Here is a 24,914-nt window from a genome sequence, read left to right on the forward strand (position 1 = left end):
CTGGCAAGGTAAGGGGCAGTCTCTCTAACTTTTAATGATCTATACTTTTTTCCAACTGTTATCTCTTTTTTTTTTTTTTTTCCAACTCTTATCTCATTCAATATTGTATTAGGTAAAAATTTTATCTCTCCTACTACATTAAAGATACCTAACAGCAGAATTTATTTCTGGTTTATTTCTACCATCCCATAGTAGGCACAAAAAATACACATTAAACAACCAAAGAATCCAATAGGAAGAGAAATTCCTTAATACAAAGTTAACTTATATGGATAATAGTACTGTTTTCCCATATTAACCTTATATAATAAAATGTATGAGGAGACTAAAGTAAATAAAATACAGCAATATGACACAATTATTCTGTGATGGTAGGTTTGTACATGATTATTCTATTTTTTTCCACATGCTCATAAGATTTATCAATACCTCAAATTAGAAAGACATAGTACGCTGTATTTCACTATGCTTTAGAATGTAAAAACCATAAATTTTTACCATATCAGGCACAAGAGAAAATTCCGGATCAAAGTTCAATTCCCAGAAGAAACCTGAATTGTTCAATATGAGTGGCTGCCCTGCATAATTTGCCAGTAGAATGTTTGCACATCAAAGAAGCTGTTTCTAGGTAAACGCATCACAAAGGTCCAAGGAAGGGAAAAAGTCCTCCTGAAGTGATGCAGTAAGGTCTTTATTTCCCTAACTACTGGAGTGAAAATAGAAAGTTTTCATCCAGCATTTGTAAACTTAAGAACTCTTAAGAAAATGATCCTACTGAAAGTAAATTTTCCAACAAATGTGAAACTTAAGGTCTTTCTTTTGTAAAATTCTTGAAATATGTCAAATTTTTGTCTCCCAATACCTACACCTCTTCAAGGGAGAAGTACTTCGAGAGGAGAAAATGACTGATTCAATCTGTTATTCCTTTTTTTTTTTTTTAAGATTTTATTTATTCATGACAGACACACACACAGAGAGAGAGAGAGAGAGAGAGAGAGAGAGAGGCAGAGAGAGAAGCAGGCTCCATGCAGGGAGCCTGACGTGGGACTCCATGCAGGGAGCCTCATGTGGGACTCCATCCTCGGTCTCCAGGATCACACCCCAGACTGAAGGCAGCACTAAACTGCTAAGCCACCGGGGCTGCCCCCAATCTTATTCCTAAAGCAAAAGATGATTTGTCTGAAACACTGATACTCTAATTCTTGGAAAATACCTTTACTCTAGAGAAATGTGTCCCTCTTACGTATCCTTGATACCAGAATCCTTAGGATTATACTTTAAATATCATCTAATCTAGTGGCTCTCAACAGCTTTCACGTTAGAATCTCAAAGAAAACTTTATTTATTTTTTTTATGATAGTCACAGAGAGAGAGAGAGAGAGGCAGAGACATAGGCAGAGGGAGAAGCAGGCTCTATGCACCAGGAGCCCAACATGGGATTCGATCCCGGGTCTCCAGGATCGCGCCCTGGGCCATAGGCAGGCGCCAAACCGCTGCACCACCCAGGGATCCCTCAAAGAAAACTTTAAAAAATACTAATACCCTGATTCCATCCCAAGTTCTGACTTGAGATTGGTCTACATTGGAGAGCCCATGCATAATTTTTTTCTTTAATTTTAATGTGACTTTAGGATTGAGAATGACTGCCTTCATTTGTAAATGATAACAATGAAGAAACGAGAAGGGATATTCATTGGAATGAGAGTAATACTTAATAATTAAACTAGGAAAATATTCTTTTTTTCCCCTAAAACAAGATTTTAAAAATTACGACCCTAAGCAGTAGGAATATGGATGTGAACAGGACAGGAGATGTATTACAAAGCTTACATTCTGGGATCCCTGGGTGGCGCAGCGGTTTGGCGCCTGCCTTTGGCCCAGGGCGCAATCCTGGAGACCCGGGATCGAATCCCACGTCAGGCTCCCGGTGCATGGAGCCTGCTTCTCCCTCTGCCTGTGTCTCTGCCTCTCTTTCTCTCTGTGACTATCATAAATTAAAAAAAAAAAAAAAAAAAAAACAAAGCTTACATTCTGGTGGAAAAAGTGAACAAGTGTATAAATAAAATAATTTTACATAGGGACAAGTGTTGTGAATAAAATAGGCTAATACGACATTTACGAGGTAAATAAGCAGGCACCTTTTGATAATGTAGTCAAAGAAGGCCTGTTTTATGTGTATTAACATAAATTAAATTATATTATACCTTTTATTGGATAACCTGCTTTTATCATTTAACAATGTGTGAAAGCTACCTTATACATCTGTACACATCTATTACATATCTATTGCTCCTTTAACAACTGTATCCAAACTGATGGATTTTTTTACTACTGAAATCAACACTGTGAGGAACACTTTGATACATATATCTTTGTGTATATGTATAAATATTATTACTTTAGGATAAATTCCTAAAAATGGAATTACAAGGTCAAAGAAAGCATATATTTGAGGCACCTGGGTGGCTCAGTTGGTTACAGGTCTCTTGATCTCAGCTTAGGTCTTGATTTCAGGGTCATGAGTTCACGCCCTGCACTGGGCTCCATGCTGGATGTGGAGCCCACTTAAAAAAAAAAGAAAAAGAAAAGAGCACACATTTAAGTTTCTGATAGATATTATCAAATTACCCTCAAAAAGTTTGTAAAAAATGGAACTTCTGCAAAAAGGATACACCTTTTTTTTTTCAAGCAAGTGCCAATAAGATCATTTGAATAAAAGTATTTTGTTTCTCTATTCTCTGTAAAATGATCAATTCTCAATCTTTACCTGATTTGACCAATCCACAATATATCTGAATTACTCCTTTTCTCATAAAACACTTTCTTTACCTGTCTTTTAAAGCTGTATGCCTAAAAATAAATAAATAAATAAAGCTGTATGCCTTTGTGGTTTTCATCATAATACACTGGACTCTACTTTTCTACCTGCCCTCCTGGTTCCTCATTTTCTTAAATTTAAACACTTAAGTATCCTAGGGATCAGTCTTTGGTCCTCTCTCTACCTGTATCCATTCCTTTCATAGGCTTTTACCTAATCTCATATACTTAAATATCTATTTCCATTTGGATGCCTAAGAGGCATCTGAAAATATCTAAAACTGAATTAAAACTCAAAACCTGCTCCTGCTACAGTATTATTTCAACTCAATAAATGACAACTCTACTTTTCCAGTTGCTCAAACCAAATCCTTTCTTTCATTCTCTTATATCCCAAATTCTTTTCATTTAGGTATCTGCTCAAGTCAGATTCCTCAGAGAAATCTTTACATTTCTAAAACAGTACTCTCCTGCCTCTTACCACCATTACCCATCCTCTTAGCTTGCCTATTTTTTTAAATGACATGTCTCAATATCTAAAATTATATATTTATTTAATCGATCATTGTTTCACTTACCAGAATATTACCTGCCAACAGGAACTTTGTTGGTTCACTACAGTATCTCTACCACCTTGAGCAGTATTTTTTGTTGTTAGCACAGTAGCCAGTAACTATTTGCTCAATGAATGAATGATACAGATTATACAAAATATTTTTTTTTTTATTTTTCATTTATTTATGATAGTCACACAGAGAGAGAGAGAGAGGCAGAGACATAGGCAGAGGGAGAAGCAGGCTCCATGCACCGGGAGCCTGACGTGGGATTCGATCCCGGATCTCCAGGATCGCGCCCTGGGCCAAAGGCAGGCGCTAAACCGCTGCGCCACCCAGGGATCCCAAATATTATTATTATTATTGAAAACCTGGTCTTGAGCTGGCAAAGGCAATATATTTAGGGATGAAGCAAGGTTTGTGGCCTAGCCCAGGCACAGCTATATAGCTTGGGCAAGTTATCCTTCGGTCTATTTTTCCATCTGTAAACTGGGTTTTGTCATCTTCCTCAGCAAACAAGACAGCTGAAACAGTCAATATCTATTTGGTACTCTAAGCCACAAAAGTTTCATTGCCTGTAATTTACCAGGAATATTTGATTCTATTTTCTTAATTTTACTTGTTCTGGTCAAACACAATATAAGGGTATGTGTTCAAAGGTCCTCATATTAAGTTATTATATCACTGTATTAATGTATTATTTAGTTGTGTTTCTAATATGTCCACATGTGCAAACTTTAAGAATGATAAAGTAAAAGCAATTAGGAAAAAATTTACCAAAAATTCTTTAATTCTACTATGTTGGTGGTTGTACAAATTGGTAAATATATTAAAAATCATTCAGTTGTACACTTAAATTAGGTGAATTTTATGGCACACAAATTATACCTCAATAAGACTGTTAATAAAGCAAGAAAGAGATTTTCTAACTCCATATATGAAGCTACGTAAAATATTCTCAGGATTTAGGAATAAGGCAAAAGCCATCTACCAAAAGATCCCCTCCCCCAATGAATAAAGTTGAAAAGATGAGCTCTGCCATTAGTTGAAACATGCCACCCTAAAAAATGGTTTATAAAAGAAACTCAGATATTGGGTCAAATCCAGGGTGTTTTTTGTTTTTGTTTTTTGTTTTGTTTTTTACAGATTTTATTTATTTATTCATGAGAGACACAGAGAGAGAGAGAGAGGGGGGCAGAGACACAGACAGAGAGAGAAGCAGGCTCCATCCATGCAGGTGTTGTGCCCAAGATTGTGAATCCGAGAAACCAAGGAGCCAACACCGATGCAAGTGCATGAGGGTTTATTAGCAAGCTCGAGCTTGGGTCCAAGTATACCTGACACAGTGGAGCAGGGACTTGGACCCCGAAGTGGGTTACAGCTGGGTTTTTTATAGGCTGGTCTAGGGGATTTTCAGAAGGGATGGAGGAATTTCTCAAGTTCTGTTTACATTTTGATATGGGGCTTTCAAGGGCATTGAGCTCTGTTCTCATTCTAATGTGGGACTTTCTACCACAAGTGTGGGCTCTGTTGTCTTTCTGATATGGGATTCCCTGCGATGACATTGAGGACATTCTGCAGTTTTTCCTATAAAGTTCAGCTCTTATTCACAGGGTCCTAAGATGGCTATACTTTGCTAATGCTAAAATTTGAGGTGGAATGGCCTTGATTTTTCTCAGCCTCCACATTTCCCCCTCTCAGAGGAACCTAAGGAAGGACCCAATCATGGGTCCAGGTTGGTCTCAGAGTGAACCAGTGGGGATGATTAAATCATGATTCAAACCAACCTTGTTGCTGTTCTCGTTCCCGTTTACATCTAGCTAAACCTTTTCTGACTTTTGCCATAGATTCCTGGACTATTCCTGAGTGGTCAGTAAAGAAGTAACACTCCTCATTTGGGGCAACACATAACGCCCCCCTTGCTTGCAAAAGCCTCTCTACAGTTAAGATGCTCCCATCTTTTTAACCCTTAAAAGACTTTAAAAGCAAGGCTGAATTGGGTGCACATTTTTAAATGGCTAACGGGGAAGCAACATTAGTGGGGTAAGTGAGAACGGTGCAGTCTTAGCTTTAGGGGATTGTCCTTGTCTGGTTGGCCTTTCCATTCTGGAACAAAGTCCTTGAGAACAGTCCTTGTGGATCAGTTGGCTGGACGTGGGTGTAGTGGACCCAGGGAGTAATCCCGTCGACCTTGAGAGTGGTGGTCAGGATCATGATGTAGGGTCCCTTCCAGCGAGGTTGAAGTGTCTGGTGTCGGTATCTCTGCATGTACACCCAGTCACCTGGCTGGTATTGATGGGGACCTGGGGGTGGCCCAGTCTCATAGAGGGCCCTCAGCTTAGGCCACATCTGCTCATGGGTTCATTTTAGCATTTGGAGGGAGAAAAGGAGTTGGTGATCAAATTCAGGAAGCACCTCGGGTTTTATTTATTTATTTTTATTTTTATTTTATTTTATTTTATTTTTTGCACCTCAGGTTTTAAATTGGGGATAATAGATGGAGGAAAACTGTACATGATCTCATAGGGAGTCAATCCCATCTTATATGGGGAGTTCCTCACCCTATATAGGGCGAAGGGGAGGAGAGTCGCCCAGTCCCCGCCGGTCTCCAGGGCTAATTTAGTTAAGGTCTCCTTTAATGTTCTGTTCATCCCCTCTACCTGTCCTGAGCTTTGGGGCCTATGTGCACAATGTAATTTCCAATCTGCCCCAAGTACTAGTGCCACTCCCCGTGTTACTCTAGAGATGAATCCTGGGCCATTGTCTGATTCAATCTTAACAAGAAAACCATACCTCGGTAAGATGTCTTCCAGCAGTTTCTTGGTCATGGTCTGTGCTGTCTCATGTTTGGTGGGAAAAGCCTCTGTCCATCCTGGTGGACAGTTTGCAGTTGTGGAATCCTCTGCTCTGCAGATCTGGGTTTTTTTAGCTGAGGCCCGGTATCCTAGAGCCGCTATTGTTTGAAGCAAGTCCCTGGTGCTTTGCAGGCATGTGTCCTGGTCCTCCGCCACCAACAGAATATCAAATGAGCATGCTCGGAACAGAACTCACCCAAGTCTTCATGTAAGGCCTCATCGAAGATGGTCAGTGAATTTTTGAATCCTTGTGGTAGTCGAGTCCAGGTGAGCTGGTCATTGATGCCTTTCTCGGGGTCCGTCCATTCAAAGGCAAAGAGGTCTTGTCTCTTGGGTGCTAAAGGCAGGCTGAAAAAGGCATCTTTTAAATAGAGGAGGGTGTATGGGTTTGGGACCGTAGGGTGCATATCCTCTACTCGCCGGTTGACGAGTCCTGGACTGGCCTGTAATCGTTAGAGTGCGGTTTCCGAACCGGCAGTAAGGGAGTGTTCCATGCCGATTGGCAAGGCATCAATATGCCCGAGTCCAGTAGTTGCCGTATGTGGGGTGTGATTCCCTTTCATGCTACAAGAGGCATGGGGTATTGGCGGACCCTGACAGGGTCTGCCCCCGGCCTTAGTTCTATGTATATGGCGGGTCAGTGCCAGGCCAGCCCAATTTCCCCAGTTTCTGCCCACGCTTGGGGAAATTCCCACAGCCAATGGTCAATGTCAGTCATTGGGGCTGAGGGCATTTGGTGGAGATGATATTCGTCTTCTAAACTCAGGACAAGCACCTGAATAGGGTGCCCCTCCTTGTTTAGGATTTTTACCCCTTTGGGGTGGAAGCGAATTTGTGCCCCCATCTTGGTGAGCAAATCCTGACCTAACAATGGGTAGGGACACTCAGCGATGACCATGAAGGAGTGGGATACCTGGCCCATGCTGAGATTCCCAGTTCTTCGGGTAGTCCATGAGTACTGTTTGGTGCCCGTGGCCCCTTGCACCCATGAAGTCTTGTTTGCCAATTTCCCTTGGGGTTGTAATAAAACCGAATGTTGTGCCCCAGTGTCCACTAGGAATTCAACAGGTTGCCCCTCCACTCTGAGAGTTACCCTGGGCTCGGGGAGGGGTGCCGAACCCCAACTGACTCCCCTAGTCGTCCAGGTCCTCCATCTCCAAGATCCTGGCAGGGGCCTTAGGTCTTTTGTTAAGGCAGTCTTTCACCACCCAGTGGCCCTCTTCTTTGCAATAAGCACATTGGTTTTTGTTCAGCTTAGGGCGCTCCTTCCAGGGACCAGGGCCATCCTCCTTACCTGTGCCTGAAGCCAGCTTCTTGAGGTGCCTCCGTCTTTCCTGTGGGTCGTCCATGGTTGTGGCCAGCAGGATTTTGGCTAGGTTTCAGGTCTGCCGGTCACTTAGTTTGGTTTGTTGCTCTTCCGGACTTTCTTTATTATTATAGACTCTTTCTGCTACTATAAGTCTTGCAAGTCTTCTCTCCTAGTATTCTCTCTAAGAAGGCTGCTGGACTCTCGTCCTTACCCTGTCTTACATAACCATACCTCGGCCAGATTGGTCGGCTTGCACGCGGCAGCCTGGAGACCTGCCATTAGAGTCTGGTGGTGGACCCGGAGTCTCTCCTTACCTTCAGCCAAGTTGTGCGCTTTGGGGAGTAAAAATGGTTTTAGCCAAGGAGGGGAATTCTCGCTCATGTCCTGCCAGACCAGGATGTTGGGCACCTGGTCAGGGTGGCCGTCCGGTTTGTCCCTGAAGATCACGGCCTTAACCTGTAAGATAGTAGGTAGGTGGAAAGTTCCTTCTCGGGGCCATCCCACGCTAAAGGTTGGCCATTCTGACATGCAGTAAGTTTGAAATTTCCTTCTCCTTATGTAAACAGTTATGACAGTTAACAAAGACACAGTAATACAGACAAATGCACAAACAGTTAACAAGGACATAGTAACACAAATGCACAGTTAACAAGGACACAGTAACACAGACAAACATTCCCGAGCGGCTGCAGAGACAAAACAGAAAGTAATCCGAAGGGCTGGCAGCCGGCCCTCCTTACAGATGAGGACCCCCATCCTCCTTACAGATGAGGACTTCTGTCCTCCAGGCAGGGGCAAAGGACGTCTCCTCAAGACCCCCCGGTCGATGGCCCGCCAGCGCATCCGCCTAAGCCAATGCCGACCCAATACAGATTGGAACAGTTTAAAGCTCTCAGAGAATATGTGCACAAAAGGTGGAAAAAGTTGAGTGCACTCACCATGCGTGGGACCCTCCAGATAGGGTCCTGGAGGTCTCTCGGATCCCGGACGAGCCCCCAAATGTTGTGCCCAAGATTGCGAATCCGAGAAACCACCAAGGAGCCAACACTGATGCAAGCGCACGAGGGTTTATTAGCAAGCTCGAGCTTGGGTCCAAGTATACCTGACACAGTGGAGCAGGGACTTGGATCCTGAGGGGGGTTCCAGCTGGGTTTTTAGGGGCTGGTCTAGGGGACCTCCAGAAGGGGTGGAGGAATTTCTCAAGTTCTGTTTACATTTTGATATGGGGCTTTCAAGGGCATTGAGCTCTGTTCTCATTCTAATGTGGGACTTTCTACCACGAGTGTGGGCTCTGTTGTCTTTCTGATACGGGATTCCCTGCGAGGACATTGAGGACATTCTGCAGTTTTTCCTATAAAGTTCAGCTCTTATTCACAGGGGTCTAAGATGGCTGTACTTGTGCTAATGCTAAACTTGAGGTGAAATGGCCTAGATTTTTCTTGGCCTCCACACAGGGAGCCGGACGTGGGACTCGATCCCGGGTCTCCAGGATCACACCCTGGGCTGAAGGTGGCGCTAAACCGCTGAGCCACCTGGGCTGCCCCCCAAAGGTGCTCTTGATGGGGGAACACAGGGCTAGCTGAGGACAAAGCACAAGCCCAGGGCAGCACATTGACAAGTCCTTCAAACAGGCAGAGGGACATTCCTCTATGGACTCAACTGCCTCGATGTTTATACTTTGCTAAGGGTAAAAAGCAACTTAGTCCGACCCCCAGGCGCCTGTAAGTCTACTTTAACATACAAAAATTCCTTTAGAAATTTCCTTTGTCTCTATCCACCACCCCTCACCAAGATATGTGTTGGCAATCATCCCCCAAGAATATGGCCCACCGATATATATCTGAAGGGTTTCATGACTAAGGTTTTATTAGAAGGTAATTGTGCCCAAGATTGCGAATCTGAGAAACCACCAAGGAGCTGACACTGATGCAAGTGCATGAAGGTTTATTAGCAAGCTCGAGTTTGGGTCCAAGTATACTCCATACAGCAGAGTAGGGGCTTGGACCCCAAGACTAAGAAGCACAGCAGTGTTATAGGGGCCAGTGGCCAATGAGATTGTAACATACGCAGAAAGTTGCACAGTCATGTTGGTCCACACGCAGGCGGCCAATTGAATCACGATTCACCCTATAGTGACCATTTGAACTAGCCTATTATTCTGGTTAGAATTGGCGCTCAGGTTTGGCGGGCAAAAGAGTGTTTTTCATTCCTTGGCTGGTTAAAGGTCAGAGGTCCCGCATTCCTAAGTATGCTGGTTTCTGATAAGGGTGTGCTTAAGAGCTAAACTAGGGTGAGGGAGTGCCTTAAACAATAGGCAGGTCGTGTGGGGGGTTTTACATGAGATGGCGGGTGTAGCACAGAATGGAGTTAGTCCTGCTCTGCTTGTCCAGGGGTAGGGAATTTTTGTTACATTTCCTGGGTCCCACAGTAATAAGTGACCTTTTCCTGACAATTGCTAGCCTCCAGGTCCTGGAAACCTTGCTTCTAAAATTCCTCAGAGACTAAACTATCCCCAAACCCCTCCCAACTCCCAGTATATCATCAGCCACTCCTCACAAGCCGAAGCAGCAGCTCTACCTGCCCACAGGTCTTGTCTCCGTGGCTTTTTTTTTTTTTTTTTTTTAAGATTTATTTATTTATTCAGTCAGAGCGAGAGAGAGGCAGAGACACAGGCAGAGGGAGAAGCAGGCTCCATGCAGGGAGCCCGATGCGGGACTCGATCCTGGGTCTCCAGGATCACACCCCCAGCTGCAGGCGGCGCTAAACCGCTGCGCCACCAGGGCTGCCCTTGTCTCCGTGGCTTTAATAAAATCCCCATTTTATACCACAGACATCTCAAGAATTCTTTCTTGGTCGTCAGCTCCGGGCCTCACCTACATTCCAAAACTTCATCAATCTAAACAAAATCCCTATCTTAAAGATACATCTCCACCCTAACGATCATTGCACCATTATTTACAGTAGGCAATTTATGGAAACAACCCGGGGCTATGGAAGTTAGAATGGACACAATCTTACCCACCTACCCACCCACCCAAAAGATTATTCAACTATAAAAAAGGAAATCTTGAGGATCCCAGGGTGGCTCAGCGGTTTAGCGCCGCCTTCCGCCCAGGGTGTGATCCTGGAGACCCGTGGAGTCCCACGTCGGGAGCCTGCTTCTCCCTCTACTTGTGTCTCTGCCTGTCTCTCACGAATAAATAAAATCTTAAAAAAAAAAAAAAAAAAAAAAAAGGAAATCTTGCCTTTTAGGATAACATAGACTTTGAGGGCATACCCTAAGTGAAGGAAGAGAAAGATAAATGCTGTATTTATATGTGGAATCTAAAAAAGGTGACTTCATAAAAATAGTGTGGCGATTGCCAGTGTATGTAGGGGAGATGTTGGTTATAGGGTATAAACTTCCAGCTGTAAGATGAATACATTGTGGGGGATCTAATTAATATTCAGCATGGTGACTGTAAGTAACAAGAGAGTAGATCTTTTTTTTTTTTTTTAACTTTTTTAAATTTATGATAGTCACCGAGAGAGAAAGAGGCAGAGACACAGGCAGAGTTGGAGAAGCAGGCTCCATGCACCGGGAGCCCGACGTGGGATTCGATCCCGGGTCTCCAGGATCGCGCCCTGGGCCAAAGGCAGGCGCCAAACCGCTGCGCCACCAGGGATCCCCAGAGAGTAGATCTTAAATGTCATCGCCACACACGAAGCTATGGCAATTATGTGCGAGAACGGAGATGTGAACTAACCTTACTGTAATTATTTCATAATATGCGCTCCACATCATCACACTGTACATCTTAAACTTGCATACCTTATGTTAATCATCTCTTAATCACACCGGGGAAGATAATAAAGTGCCCTGCACAACTTAACTTCAGAGCCATCCTGGGAGGATTGTGACCTGAACACAGGAAGGAGCTGGTTTCCCGGAGCGCACGCCTGCAGGAGGGAGGGAGTGTCCGCCCTTGCTGCGGCCTCTCCAACCCAGATCTGCACCCAGGGAGGCGACAAAAATCTAGGCTTGCAGAGTTGATCACCGTCCCGCACGGACCGACCCGAGGTCACCCCGGGCACGGGGAGCCACGCAGCGCTCCGGCCCGGAGGGGCCGAAAACAGCGCCCCGGCTCCGACCCCGGCCGAGCAGGCGTCACCGGAGGGTTTAAAACCGCTGCGGGGGGATCCCGGGGTGGCTCAGGGCGCGATCCTGGAGTCCCGGGATCGAGTCCCACGTCGGGCTCCCGGCCTGGAGCCTGCCTCTCTATCAAGAATGAATGAACTTAAAAGTCTCAAAAACAAAAAACAAACGGCTGCGGGCACCACCCGGACCCTCCGACCGCAGTCGGACAGCGCGGGGGACGAGAACGCCGGAAGGGAGGCCGCCTCCTGCTCGGCGGGCTTCACCTCTCCCCGGGCCCGGCCAGGAGCCCCCTGAGGACCCGCGCCCTCGGCGCCCGCGGCGCCACCTTTGCCAGCGCCCAGGCGAGCCGGGAGACGCGCCTCCCTCCCGCGCGCGCGCAACTGATTCCCGCGAGATCGCCCCTCAGGCCCCGCCCACGAGGGGCTGGGATCGAGACCCGACCCCTCTCCGGCGAGCTCCCCGCCCCCACACGAAGGCGCAATCTGAAACGGCTTCTTCCACCATTCAATCATTTCCGCCAGCCACTCATCACCGAGTTCGTCCTTTCCCGGGCATCCGACCTCCACCCAAACCCCCGCTCATCGCCTCTTGAGGGCCTTACGTCCTTCCGGGCTGCGCACGCGCACCGCGGCGGGCGGGAGGCGGGAGGCGGGGCTGGGCAGGGGGCGCAGGCGCAGACGCACCACCTCTGGTGGCCCGGGTGGGGGGCGCTATTCGCTGAACACGTGGGTTGGGCTGTCGCGCGCGCAGGTGGAGCTAAGTCGATCATCAGTTTTGGTGGTGTCCATCGTGGGCAGCGGACTAATAAAGGCCATGGCACCGGCGGAAATCCTGAACGGGAAGGTGGTCTCCGCGTAAGCACCTGTCGTTGTTAGGGCTTGTTGGGCTGCAGGCGGGGGCTCTGAGCAGAGTGTGCAGGGCCCCCACGTTCCCGTGTTTTTGCTGGAGGGCTTCATGGAGCGCAAGAGTGAGGCTGGCCGCGTGGGGAGGGAGGACGTAGTATTGAACATGTCACACCCAAAGATCGGTTCCCTGCAAAGAATGGGGCCTTGGGCACTGTCCGAGTTTCTAGAAGGGCTGCCTGGTGCCTAGGCCCGTCGGCTCTTGTGTTTTGGACCAGTTCTCTTAACCGGCGCGACTGTGCTCCCCCCAAATGCCGCTGCTGACGGCTTCCTGCCAGAAGAGTTTGGTTGGGACTGTGCAGTGCCGTAGTCAGAACTTATTAATGCAAATTACCTCTTTGCCCTATAATTCAGAGGTGAGGAGTCCGAGATTAATGAGATGACAAAACTTGATAAGGTCATAAGGCTGATTAGTGAGAGAGATACACCTTCCAGACATCGCTTTTTTACCTACGCCTAAGTCATTTGCTAAGTGGAACCCAATAAACTTTTCCTTTTCTTTCAATTTCGGGCTCTTCTAATAACCTTGTCTCCGTCCAGGTCCTAGAGTTGCGGTTTTTCCCTGTTGCATCTGACCTCGGCCTGCGCTACCTCTAACAGGAAATCTAAATGCTTAACTAGTGGGTATGATTGCCAAGCTTACTCCCAGGAAGTACACCCTGTTGCTTCTTGTCTGGGTGGTGACTAGTGGAGAAATAGTAGAGTAGAAGAGGGGCGGATATATCTTGGAGGTGGATCTTGAGACCTTCAACCTCACCAGTTTTTAGTAATTGCTATAGTTGGCAATCATAATTGCCCTGTGGATTTGCCAGCTCTGTGAGTAAAGGTTTTTGAGTGTTAGGGAGTCCTTGGTGGTGAAACCCACCCTCGGGCAAAATGATTTTCCTGGTAGAGAAGGTGGACAAAGAAGGTGAGATGTACAGTAAATGGTAGTGGTGAGTTTTTCATATTGGTAAAGAGGAACTCCAGACATTTAGACTAGAGATCACAACACTTCTGACTGCTTTTCAACTTGTGCTGTGCTAAACTGCATTGTTTCTGACTGACTTTGCTTTTTGTTTGCTTATGGTCAAACCTACTCTCCTTACCAGTGGCTTTTTCTGATAAAGTCTCCTTTTAAGAAGACTGGTAGAAGAGAATTTAGGCTTGCTTCCTGGCAGGCCACTGAGAATAGGTGCTCAATGGATGGTTTTTGTTGAGTGGAGAGCAAGTTAAATATGTTTGTTTGCTCCATACAAGGCAAATACATGCATTGTCTTGTTTATGTCTGTATCCAAAACACCTAGAACCCTTCTTTCACTCTTTAGTAGTTATGTGGCTTTAAGCAAATTAGTTAACCTATCTACACCAAAACTTGCTCAGATGTAAAATAAAATAATATTTAGGCATTGAGTTGTTAGGAGAATTGAATTAATTTTTAGCCGAAGAGCATTTAGAATTGTTCTGGCACATATTAAGTGCTCAATACATGTTATCTGTGTCAACGATTAGAAATTAGTTAATGTGGGATGCTTGGGTGGCTGAGCAGTTGAGCGTCATTAGTTAACATATACATGGATGATTCATTATCTTTTTTTTTTTTTTAAGATTTTATTTACTTATTCATGAGAGACACACAGAGAGAGAGGCAGAAACACAGGCAGAGGGAGAAGCAGGCTCCTCGAGGGGAGCCTGATGCAGAGACTATCCCAGGATCCCAGGATCACGCCCTGAGCTGGAGGCAGCCGCTCAACTGCTCAGCTACCCAGGCGTCCCAAATTCGTTATCTTTTTAACAGAGATAGCTGCCTGGAGATCTGTTTCAATGGTTCTCAACTCACATTAATGTCACTTAGGGAGCTTTTTGTTTTTATTTCTTTTTATTTAAATATGAATGCATAAAATGAGTGTGCCTATCACAATTATACAACTCAATGAATTTTTTGCAACTGAACTTACCTGAGTAACTAGCATCCAGATCAAGAAGTGGCATTGGTACCCCAGAAGCCCTTCTTCCTATACCCTGCTATACCCTCCAGTCATCACCCCTCACAAAGGTAATCATCATTATCCTGACTTCTAACACTGTAGATTAATAATGCCTGTCTTTGAACTTTATATAAATGGCATTGTACAGTATAAAGACTTTTGTGTCTGGCTTCTTTCAATTAACATTGTGTTGCTGAGATTATTTCATATTGCATGTAGTTGTAGTTCATTTACTCTCATTGCTGTATTCTACTATAAGAATTTGCCACTATTCGCTCATCTATAGACATTTAGTTTCTAGTTTTTGGTGATATGAGTTATAACTAATATGAGCATTTTTTAAAAAAGATTTTCTTTATATGAGAGAGAGCATGATCAGGGCAGAGGGAGAAGGAGAAGCAGACTCCTTGGCTGAGCCAGGAGCCTGTCATGGGGCCCAATCCCAGGACCCCAAGATCACAACCTGGGCTGAAGTCAGGTGCTTAACCGACTAAGCCACCCAGGAGTTCCATGAGCATTCTTTTACATGTCTTTTGTGGAACATACACACATTTCTGTTGGTTACACATCTAAAAGTAGAATTGTAGAGTAGTAGGATAAACATGTATGATCAGTTTTAGTAGAAATTGCCAGTTTTTTCCAAGATAGTTTTGCCGATTTAGTCTCATAGGGTACTTGTGAAACATATCAGTGTTGGGTGCCCACATCAGACTGATTTAACCGGAATTGCTAGCAATAAGCCACTGGATTCAAATATTCTCTAGATCTTTTAAAAGCTCATTTCTGTGATTCTAATGTATCTTGAAAGTTGAGAACCACTTATTTAAAGCCTTAGATATAAATCTAGTTCTCATCATTGAAGTATGACAGTGATTTGGTTATAAAGATTCAAAGCATTTTCTGGAAAAGACTGTTCCAGGTACTGGAAGGGTCCCTCTACCCAGCCTGCTCAGAGTTGACTTGGCTTACTTTTTACATTGCCCTGTGGTAAAGCAATCAGTTCCTACTAACACAATCTGAAAAGGACCCATTAAGTCTGAGGTCTCTTTGTACTAACAGAAGATCTTTCATGTGTTGATAAAATGGCTCAGAGACTGCCATACCTTGGCACCTTGACTGTCATGGAGAGCATAACTCTAGGAGCTGGTACTAGTCACAGTTCCTCAGAGAGATGGAGTTTTTGGAAGGGGGGACAGCCTTCCTAGCTCATGGGGTCACGCAGTCCCCCAGCAACTCTGCTGAGGTTGCAACAGGCTTCCGACTCTTGGGTTATATGGCTCTGGGGGAATCTGAACAAGAAGGTAGTTCTTACAGCTTAAGTAGGTTGGACTCTGATTGCAGGCTCTGGGCAGGGTGTCCCCACCTGTCCTCTTTTACTAGGTCAAGGACACTCTTGAGAGGAAAGGTAAGTGAACTTCTTACATGGCAACTAGGGATCCTGTAGTCTCTTGTTTTCCCAGTTTGCAGGTCAGCTTTCTTGGTTGCCAGCAACTGTTGGTTCTCTCTAAGGATAAAATGGCAAGCCTTCAAGAGCCCTGAGCAGTCTCTTCCCTAGAGTAGTGTTTGAACTGTAAAATCTCTTACTTGGAGGGATAGGTCATGAGTTCCATGGTCAGAATTTCTCCAACACCCAGTCCACTCAATCCAGCCATTCTGTAGCTGACAGTGGTGTGATTTGGCCAAAGGTCAGTGGGCTGCTTAATGGCAGGGATTCACCTGGGACCAAGTCTTCACCCAGTGCATCGTGTTCTCTGCTCTATCAGGCACTTAATGCTTTGCTGAAAGGAATTTCATAAACTCATCCTTTATTTTACAGCAGCCTTCCTTTCACTGCCATGCTTCCCACTCTGCTGAGAAAGACCATCCTTGACTTTGGTCTACTTTTATTATTCTTCCTTTATATCTTCCTCAGAACCAGGACTAGACAAAGTTCATCATTACAGATTCCATCTCTGCCTCTTCTACCCTGTGGGAAATATACTTGCCAAATTATCTCCCTTTAGAAGGAACACCCATTTTTCCCTTAAGGGGAGTTCTAAGACTGCAGCCTGAGTTTGACAATTGGGAGAGACCTGAGGGTTAGAGGCAAGTTTGTGTCATTTTGGGGTATTTATTCACTTTTTCAGCAAATTTCTATGTGACTCCTGTATGCAAAGACTCTTCAGAGCCTATAGACTATGACATTGAGCAGAATAGCCCAAATCTCTGTTTCTGGAATTTGTATCCTGATGGATATGGAGAGACAATAAAATCGGCACAAAAATGTGAGAAGTGTCCAAGGGAAAACCAGAGCAAGGAAGAGGAACAGATTTCTGAAGTGTGGGGGGATTGTAATTTTAAATATGGGAATTAAGCTCATAGTTAATGTAAAGGTGACTTTGGGGCAAATATTTGAAGGCGGTGGTGTCCTGGGCCTACCAATGTTATGGGGAAGGGAATTCCTGACTAAAAACACAGCCTGTACCATGGACTTTTGACTTCACTGGTTATTAAATGACTGCCTTGGAGTCAATAGTGATGGCCCCAGAGAAGCGGACTGAGCAGAGAGCTGAATGGAGTACAGTGTCATTGGTGGTGAGAGCCCCTCCGGCTTAAAGGAGGTGTCCTTTAAGAGATTATTCAGAGCAGTGGAAATTAGCTGGAAGAACTACCCTGATTTGATTTTTAAGCTAGCAGTTACATTTCTTATCGATGTGTTTTTTTCAAAGTGGGGTCTACTGAATGTTGTGTGATTTGTTTGCCCTTCCCTTCTCTTTGTTTGCTATACTGGAGCCCACTCCCTCCATTGGTGGCATTTTTCTATGTCAAGTCTTCTTTCTAGAAAGACTAGTCACGAAGAGACAGGGGGCCTGCTGCTTGTCAGGCCACTGAAAGAAGGTACTCTTAGGTTTTGTAGATTGAGCAGAGCAAGTTGGGTAATAAGTCTGTAAGCTCCCTGTGGGTGGTATCCCCAGAGCTAGATAGAGCACTGCTCCTTCTGGGGGGCAGGGTCCCTGGGTAACTTGGTTTACTGCTTTGTGCCTTAGTTTCCTCATCTGTATGTTGGGGTAGTAATGGCACCTAATTCATAAGGTTGTTGAAATTAAATGAATCGTTCCCGATACAGCATTTATTTATTTATTTTCCAATAAAGCATTTAGAGCAGTCTCTGGCACATAGTAAGTTTTAATGAATTGGTGCTTAGGAAGTACCTGTTGAATAAACAAGTCATGTTTTTATTTTTGGCAGCTGGCTTATAACCTTGAACCTTCAAATTAGAATTTGTCCTACGGATCAAAGATAAAAATGGAACCATGGCTACACATTAAGCCCCAGAGCCAGAAGAACTATTTCTGTAAACAGAATTTGCTCACCACAGGGAAGAGCTACTAAATGTTGATAAGGTTTTTATTTTGTCCTGTAGATCCTTTTGTGCCTAAAAAAAATTGCCTATAATGAGATCCTAAGTGCAGACCTTTCAGAAGTTATCTGGAACCTTGAATGCCTAAGCTCGCTTGACTCAGAGCCTTTCAGGAAAGCAGGTGGGACCTTCTGCAAGGTTGTAAATAGTCCACCCAGCTGAGCTATGGAGTATAGTTATCCCTGGCAGAGCCTGGAGCTAACTCCTGTGGCCATGGCACCAGCAAAAATCCTGAGGATGTGGTCCAAGAATAAGTGTCTGTCCTCATCTGTCAGGAAAGTTGGCATCAGGCAGCTTGATGTTTGGACAGTGGGGCATTGAATAGGGGGGTGTGGTCCCCTATGTTTCTCCATTTGCATAAAGAATCTTATGGAAAAAGGATTATCAGGCTGGGCTAACATGGAGGAGGCTCCCTGGAGCAGAGAGAAAAGGCTCCCCTCCTTCCATTGACCCTGGTAGGGGCTGGGCAGGGTAGAAATGCAGGCCTTATGTGACCAGGGCATTTATCCAGCCTCACTTTCCTCTTCTATACTGTGGGGGTGACGATAGCCATGCTTTATATCCTGAGGTTGTGGAAAGGATTAAAAGGGTGTGTAATGCAAGGCTCTTGGAACAAGGCTGTGTGCTACTGTAGTTATGACTATATTCTCTGACATCTTATCCCTAGTACAGAAAGCCCCCATGCACCCCTGCACCATGCAATTTGCTCCCCTTGACACTTTCTCATAAAGCATCTCCTGGTTGACCAAGAGTTACAAGGCTGATGCCAGGGACTCCACAGCGTATTCTCTTTCCCTACCAAGGGCTTGTCACGTGCTTGCTAAAAGAATTGCAAGGGGCACCTGGGTGGCTCAGTGGTTGAGCATCTGCCTTTGGCTCAGGGCATGATCCTGGGGTCCTGGGATCAAGTCCCACATTGGGACCCGTGCGGGGAGCCTGCTTCTCCTTCTGCCTATGTCTCTGCCTCTCTCTGTGTCTGTGTGAATAAATAAATAATAAAATATTTTTAAAAATAAATAAAAGGAATTGCAAGCTTGTATCTACTGGATTTGGCTCTTCCTGTTAGGAGATAAATGGGCTAATTCTAATTCGTCTGTTTGGAAGAGTTCCAAACTGCTTCTCTTCAGAAAGTTGTTTTCAAGGTTGAAGACAAGTTAAACCTTCTTGCTTTGTTAGCTAAGCTTTTCTTTTCTCCCTTAACAAAAAGTTCTTTCCCTGGAGCCCGGGCAGGAGAGGTGCAGCTTTGAGTTGCTGGTGCTTGAGGAGGACCAGGAAATATGGAGTATTTCTGTAAAAGGTTTTGCCAGAGCCTGTAAGAAATTTATCTTCACTGACTGAACATGATAAACGGTCTTTCATTTTGGTACCCAAGTACTAGTCCCTGTTTATTTAGTAAGCACCCTTTTAGACCTAAGTAAGCCCTTTTTACCCAAGATTTTCCTTTAGCCTTCTCTAAAAGCAGAAGGCTCAGGTCATTGAGAGGCTTTTCCAGATAAGAGCTCTTAGCCGGCTCTTTCCCTCCTACTGGAGTATCCCCGTCTTCCACCTTCTTTCCACATTCCCCTTGGATGATGATCCAGAGGTCTCCTTGGGACATGGGGCCTTAATTATCTCTGATGGCCGGATCTGTGGTTAATAGACTAATTCTGGGTGTAAGGCTCTCATAGATCCTCAGACTTGGGGCCATCCCATAATGTCCTATGACTCTTGATACCAACTAATGCTTACAAAATGGTGGCCTCGAGGCCAAATACAGTTATATGTTTTGTTGGGCTTACAGAGTTATTTTTAAAAATTGGATTAATTCCCAACACATTTATTTGCGTACTTATACCCCCAAATCTGGATGCCTGACTTTTTGAACGGAAATGGAAAGTTTAGCAATGCTATGCTCTCTATTCTTCATGTCACCAATTTCTTGGATCAAAGTAGAGGCTGTCCCTTCACCCATGTGAGGGGGGAGGGAGGTGGGACCGCATTGTTGAGTAATCCTACCGCACCTGAATTTGTTCACTTGGACTCTGACAGTCCTTTTCACTTTGTGACCTTTCTCTAATGCGTTTTTTATCCACTTTTAAATTCCTTCCTTTTATGAAGACTTCCTTGACCAGTTCAACCCAGTTTCCCATCTCCATTTGTTCCTTTTAGATCAGTGGTTCTCAAATGGGGCCAGTTTATCCCTTTTCTCCACCCCAGGGCACATTGGGCCAGGGCACATTTGGATGTGTCTGGAAATATTTTTGGTTGTCATATGGGGAGTGGCTATGTGCTTGTGGCATCAGGAAGATGCTTCTACTAAGCATCCTCCAATGCACAGAAGAGCCCCTGCACAACAAAGAATATCTGGCCCAAATGTTTATAGTGCTGAGATTGGTAAACCCTGATCTAGAAACTTAAGGTAAGTGGTGGTTTTATCATTGTGTCTATGGATGACCTGTACACTCTCTGGGAATTAGAAGATTCATTAAAATCTTATACCATTTAGCCATTTTCATGTCATGAATATCAGGCAATTTACCTTCCCTTAGTTCTTTGAGAGAGTTTGAGAGCATTGGATGAAGAATTTTACATTATGAACTTTTTATTGGAGCATAAAAGAGATTCATATTGAGCTTTCAAATATATATTTGAGATACCTGTCAAATTTAGTGTGTATTTGGATTAATTATAATAATTCTTATTTTAAATATTTTATTCTTCACCATAATGAAGCAAAGTACTGATATTAGTTGACTGTTCTGTATACTGATATAATGTAGTTGTTACTATTATGTCATGTATCCCTGAAGACAATCAGTTTTTGAAAGAAGGCAATTGGGGATCCCTGGGTGGCTCAGCAGTTTAGCGCCTGCCTTTGGCCCAGGGCGCAATCCTGGGGTCCCGGGATCGAGTCCCCTGTCGGGCTCCGGGCATGGTGCCTGCTACTCCCTCCTCCTGTGTCTCTGCCTCTCTCTCTTTCTCTCTGTCTATCATGAATAAATAAATAAATCTTAAAAAAAAAAAAAAGTAGGCAATTTAGTCTTTTAATTTGACTTAACTAGGAATTTGAAATATATGTATTTCTTGGAACGCTAGGTGGCCTCACAATCACAAGTGTTTTTACAAGGAACCACATGGCCTTTTTTTTTTTTTATTTGAAATATTTTTAAGCAGTATAAAAGTTGTTATGGACAAATGAAACAAAGAACAACATGAAAATAAAGCAAATAAAACATTTATGTTATACACACACTGTTAAAATCTTCCAACAATAATATACTCTTTGCAAGGAGAAACAAATTTGTGTCCTTTAAAAAAGCCCTACATACTGAAAATGAATGCCCTGCCTTTTTCTCTGATCAGTTCCTAACGGCATATTCTGTGTACCTTTGAGAATCATTTGAGAATTACTCTAAGCTTGTGCTCCAATTCAGGGTTTTGTTAACTGAGACAGGGTTTTGTTCATTTAGGTGGTTAAATACCCTTTACTGCCTCCTTTTTCTGCCTATAGCTTCTGTTGAATTGTTCCTGTTGGGTTAAATTTTAGCAGTGCTTTTTTTTCTCAGTTGTAAAATGTCCAAAATTTGAAAATGAGCCATCATATTAAAGAATGAGTTGTAATTTGTAGTGGACTTTTTCAGGAATAATTTTACAAGATTTTGGGCAAAAGAGATCTGAGTGACTATTTTGGTTTATCAGGACTCTGGAGTTAATACAATTCTATGGGGATGTGGACCTTTGACTTTTATTGATTAGGCTCTTTTACAACTGTATGAGGCAAAATTTGACTTGGAGAAAACCAATAATAATGCACATGACTCTTGTCTGTAGAGATTCAAACACATTTTGACAAGTTGAAATATAAATGATTTCTACCTTGATTTTCTTCCTTAGGGGAAAAAAAAAGATAAACCCAAGCATTGCATTTTATTGGCCAATAGCAGTGCTTCTCCTTTTTTTTCTTTTTTAAGACTTTATTCATGAGAGACACAGAAAGAGGCAGAGACATAGGTAGAGGGAGAAGCAGGGACTCGAATCCCAGGATCCCGGGGATAACGACCTGAGCCAGAGGCAGGCGCTCAACCACCGGGCCACCCAGGCGCCAATAGCAGTGCTTTTTAGCCTTGCATTCTGTTAATATTTGGGCTAGATAATTGCTGTCCTGTGCATTGTAGGTTATTTGGTTGCGTCCCTGGCCTCTATCCACTAGGTGCCAGTAGCAACTTAGTTAAAACTGCATCTGTGTCTGTTTATCTAGTTGGCTATGATTATTTTACTAGTATCAGTCCCAACAGGACCAGAGACTTTAATGGTTTACTGCTACTTGCGTTACCACATTCACTGACTCTAGTACTGATTTCTCCTACATTGACATTGAGATATATCTTCCCTTAGGTTTGAGAAAATGTTGATGCAGGATGGTGAGACTCTGGCTTACGAAGATCTACTATTCAGGGATCTAGGGCATCTCTCCAAGTGCCTATTTCTGCCTCACTTTGCCCCAGAATCTTTACCAAGATAGTGTGACTCATGGGCCATGGCTAGAAATCAAGGCATCTGTAACTCAAGGAAGTTTCTATTGATTTTGTAGGTTTCAGTGTTTCAGAAATTATTCTAGCATTTTAACTTTCTTGAAATAAGGAACTATAAAAACTAAAGTTTCCTACCATTTAACTCATCATAGCTCTCTAACCCTAAAATAAAGGTGGATGAGGGAGGAAGTGTTAATTTTTGTCTCTATGTATGTCTTTTATAGTCTCTTAGCTTCAGGCATGCTTAACACTTGGCTTTTGTTATTTTAACTTTTCATTTCAGAGTTCTTCAGTTAGTTAGCCAAATTAGAAAACCAAGCAGAGAAAAAATTTTAAGGGACCATGGAGATGTAATTCAACTATCTTGATTTTGTTTTTCCTTGGCCAGAGCAGAAACTTTCTGCCTATTACTTTAGTGTTCTGAGCTGTCTAATTCTTGCTGATTGTGGTTTATGTGCATTTTTAAATGTCTCATTGCTATTCTGACCATGTCTCATAAAGAGGCCTAAATGTTAGCTTTTAAAACAAATCTTTCTGATTTCTGAGATCAGTGTAACTGATCTCAATCTATGATCTTTTTTTAGAAAATAAATTTGCATACTTAGATCCACTTAAATTATAGCATAGAAACCTGAACATTTTGGGGCACCTGGGTGGCTCAGTTGATTAAGCGTTTTCCTCTTGGTTTCGGCACAGGTCATGATCCCAGGGCCTTGGGATCTAGCCCCATGCATGGAGTCTGCTGGAAATTCTCCCTCTCCCTCCTCCCCTCCCCTGCTCATAGACACACACTGTCTCTCAAATGAATAATAAATCTTTTAAAAAATGAAAGAAAGAAAGAAAGAAAGAAAGAGAAAGAAAGAAAGAAAGAAAGAAAGAAAGAAAGAAAGAAAGAAAGAAAGAAAGAAAACATGGAACATTTTGTTCTTTACTCTTAACCTATTGACCTGAAATGCTTTCCACCTACACTGCCTTGTAGTACTGGGTTCTCATAGCTTGCTACTGGGTAGACTTACTATTTTTTACTTGTTCCTAGACTCCCTTCTTTGGATCTCATGTGGTCATTATTCTAGAACCCTTATAAGATTTGGTAAATAAATTCACAGTATCAGTATGAAATCTGCTCTATGCCTTAAAATATTTGTGGTTGTTAGTCTTTCCAACTCTATTTTACAACCCCCCAAACCTCAGAGTCATCTGTAGCCCTGGATTTTCTCTGTGCTTCATTATGATACATCTAGAATCCAATCACTTCTTGCCAGCATACCACAGATTCAAGTCCAAGCCACCATCACCTCTGGCCTGGATTTTTGCAATTTGAATAGCTTCTTGCTTGTGTCTGTGATTCTCACCTTTCCCCCATAGTCTGTTCCCAATTCAGCAGCCAGAAGTAATCCTTTAGAAGTGTTAAGTCCTGTCATGTCAGCAACCAGGAATAATCCTTTAGAAATGTTAAGTCCTATCCTGTCAGTCCTGTTTCAAGTCCTTTCTTGGCTTCCCATCACATACACAATAAAAGACAGGCTACCTTAGTGTACCTAATCTGGTTACTGCTTCTCTTGGACCTCTTTTACCCACTTAGGGCCTTTGCACTTGCTGTTTTTTCAGCTAATTGGCTCTCAGAAAGCCACAGAACTGCTCAGAGCCTGTTTCTACATCTTTGGGAAGAGGAAAGCCTCTCCTCCCTTGGTTACCTCATATGATTGAGAATCTCATAAAGGTTTCTCTCACTATTTGAAAGTACAGTGTTCTTATGAAACTGCTCACAAGCCAAAGTGGCACAAAGTGAAGAAGCAGTTACCGTTAATTCATATGGAAAATTTTTTGAGCATTTCCAGACCCAAAAAATAACCTCGCTAAGACTTTTCTGATACCTTAAGACACATTTCGCTAATAGATGCACAGAATAAATCGAGATAAAGCACAGATGCTCACAGACATAGTTCAGAGCTGTAGTGGGTTGATACTGAGATGCTGAGCTCCCTGGGAAGGAGGTGGGTAGTGTCTCTGTAAGGGCTTGCTGCAAAACAAACACTGAATGCTATTTTTGTTTTTTGCCTTTTTCCATAAAAGTGAAAATCCTCTGGATTCTTTTGGGTTAGTGGAAACAGGTACTAACATAGATCTTTCTGAAAAGCAAAGTGGAGAAACCTGAACTTTTAGAAAGCAGGGAATACCTGTATCAAGCTATTATTGCTGTTGGTTCTTATTATTGTCTTACACTGTGCCTAGAGATGCTCCCCCCTTCCCCCCACCCCACTGAATTTTGTTTAGGCCAGGACAGTTAAAGGAGAACCAGCAGGAACCTGTGTCTAGGAGTTTGTGTTAATATAATGGTTGGAGGGAAGGGAGGAGACAGGAAAGATTTAAGTAGCCCAGCACTACATCCAGTCATGCAGGGAAAGCAGGCAAGGTTAGAACTGCTGGGGCATTTCAGTGGTAGGCCAGTGAAAACATGACG

At 43.6% G+C, this 24,914-nt stretch overlaps 2 protein-coding genes across 4 annotated transcripts in view; one reads left to right on the forward strand and one right to left on the reverse strand.

Annotated features, from left to right (window-relative positions):
- LOC480351 (coiled-coil domain-containing protein 170-like) overlaps positions 1–2,477 on the reverse strand; it is a 53,409-nt gene extending 50,932 nt beyond the window's left edge. Inside the window, exon 1 of one of the 2 annotated variants that reach the window (XM_038544916.1) lies at positions 2,459–2,477. Coding sequence is in view for 1 of the 2 variants with exons in the window: in XM_038544914.1 (XP_038400842.1) it covers positions 499–501 (3 nt within the window). In the remaining variant the exon portion in view is untranslated. Of the gene's footprint in view, positions 1–498; positions 639–2,458 lie in introns of those variants that run through there. The other variant, XM_038544914.1, reaches the window with a different exon arrangement.
- Positions 2,478–12,160: 9,683 nt separating this feature from the next.
- The window catches only part of MTHFD1 (methylenetetrahydrofolate dehydrogenase, cyclohydrolase and formyltetrahydrofolate synthetase 1), a 57,156-nt gene continuing 44,402 nt past the window's right edge, over positions 12,161–24,914 (forward strand). The window contains exon 1 of one of the 2 annotated variants that reach the window (XM_038544919.1): positions 12,161–12,527. In XM_038544919.1, the coding sequence (XP_038400847.1) occupies positions 12,487–12,527 (41 nt within the window). In that variant the 5' untranslated portion in view covers positions 12,161–12,486. The remainder of the gene's footprint in view (positions 12,528–24,914) is intronic. The other variant, XM_038544920.1, reaches the window with a different exon arrangement.

Source organism: Canis lupus, chromosome 8, assembly GCF_011100685.1.
Source record: "Canis lupus familiaris isolate Mischka breed German Shepherd chromosome 8, alternate assembly UU_Cfam_GSD_1.0, whole genome shotgun sequence".
Taxonomy (NCBI): Eukaryota; Metazoa; Chordata; class Mammalia; order Carnivora; family Canidae; genus Canis; species Canis lupus.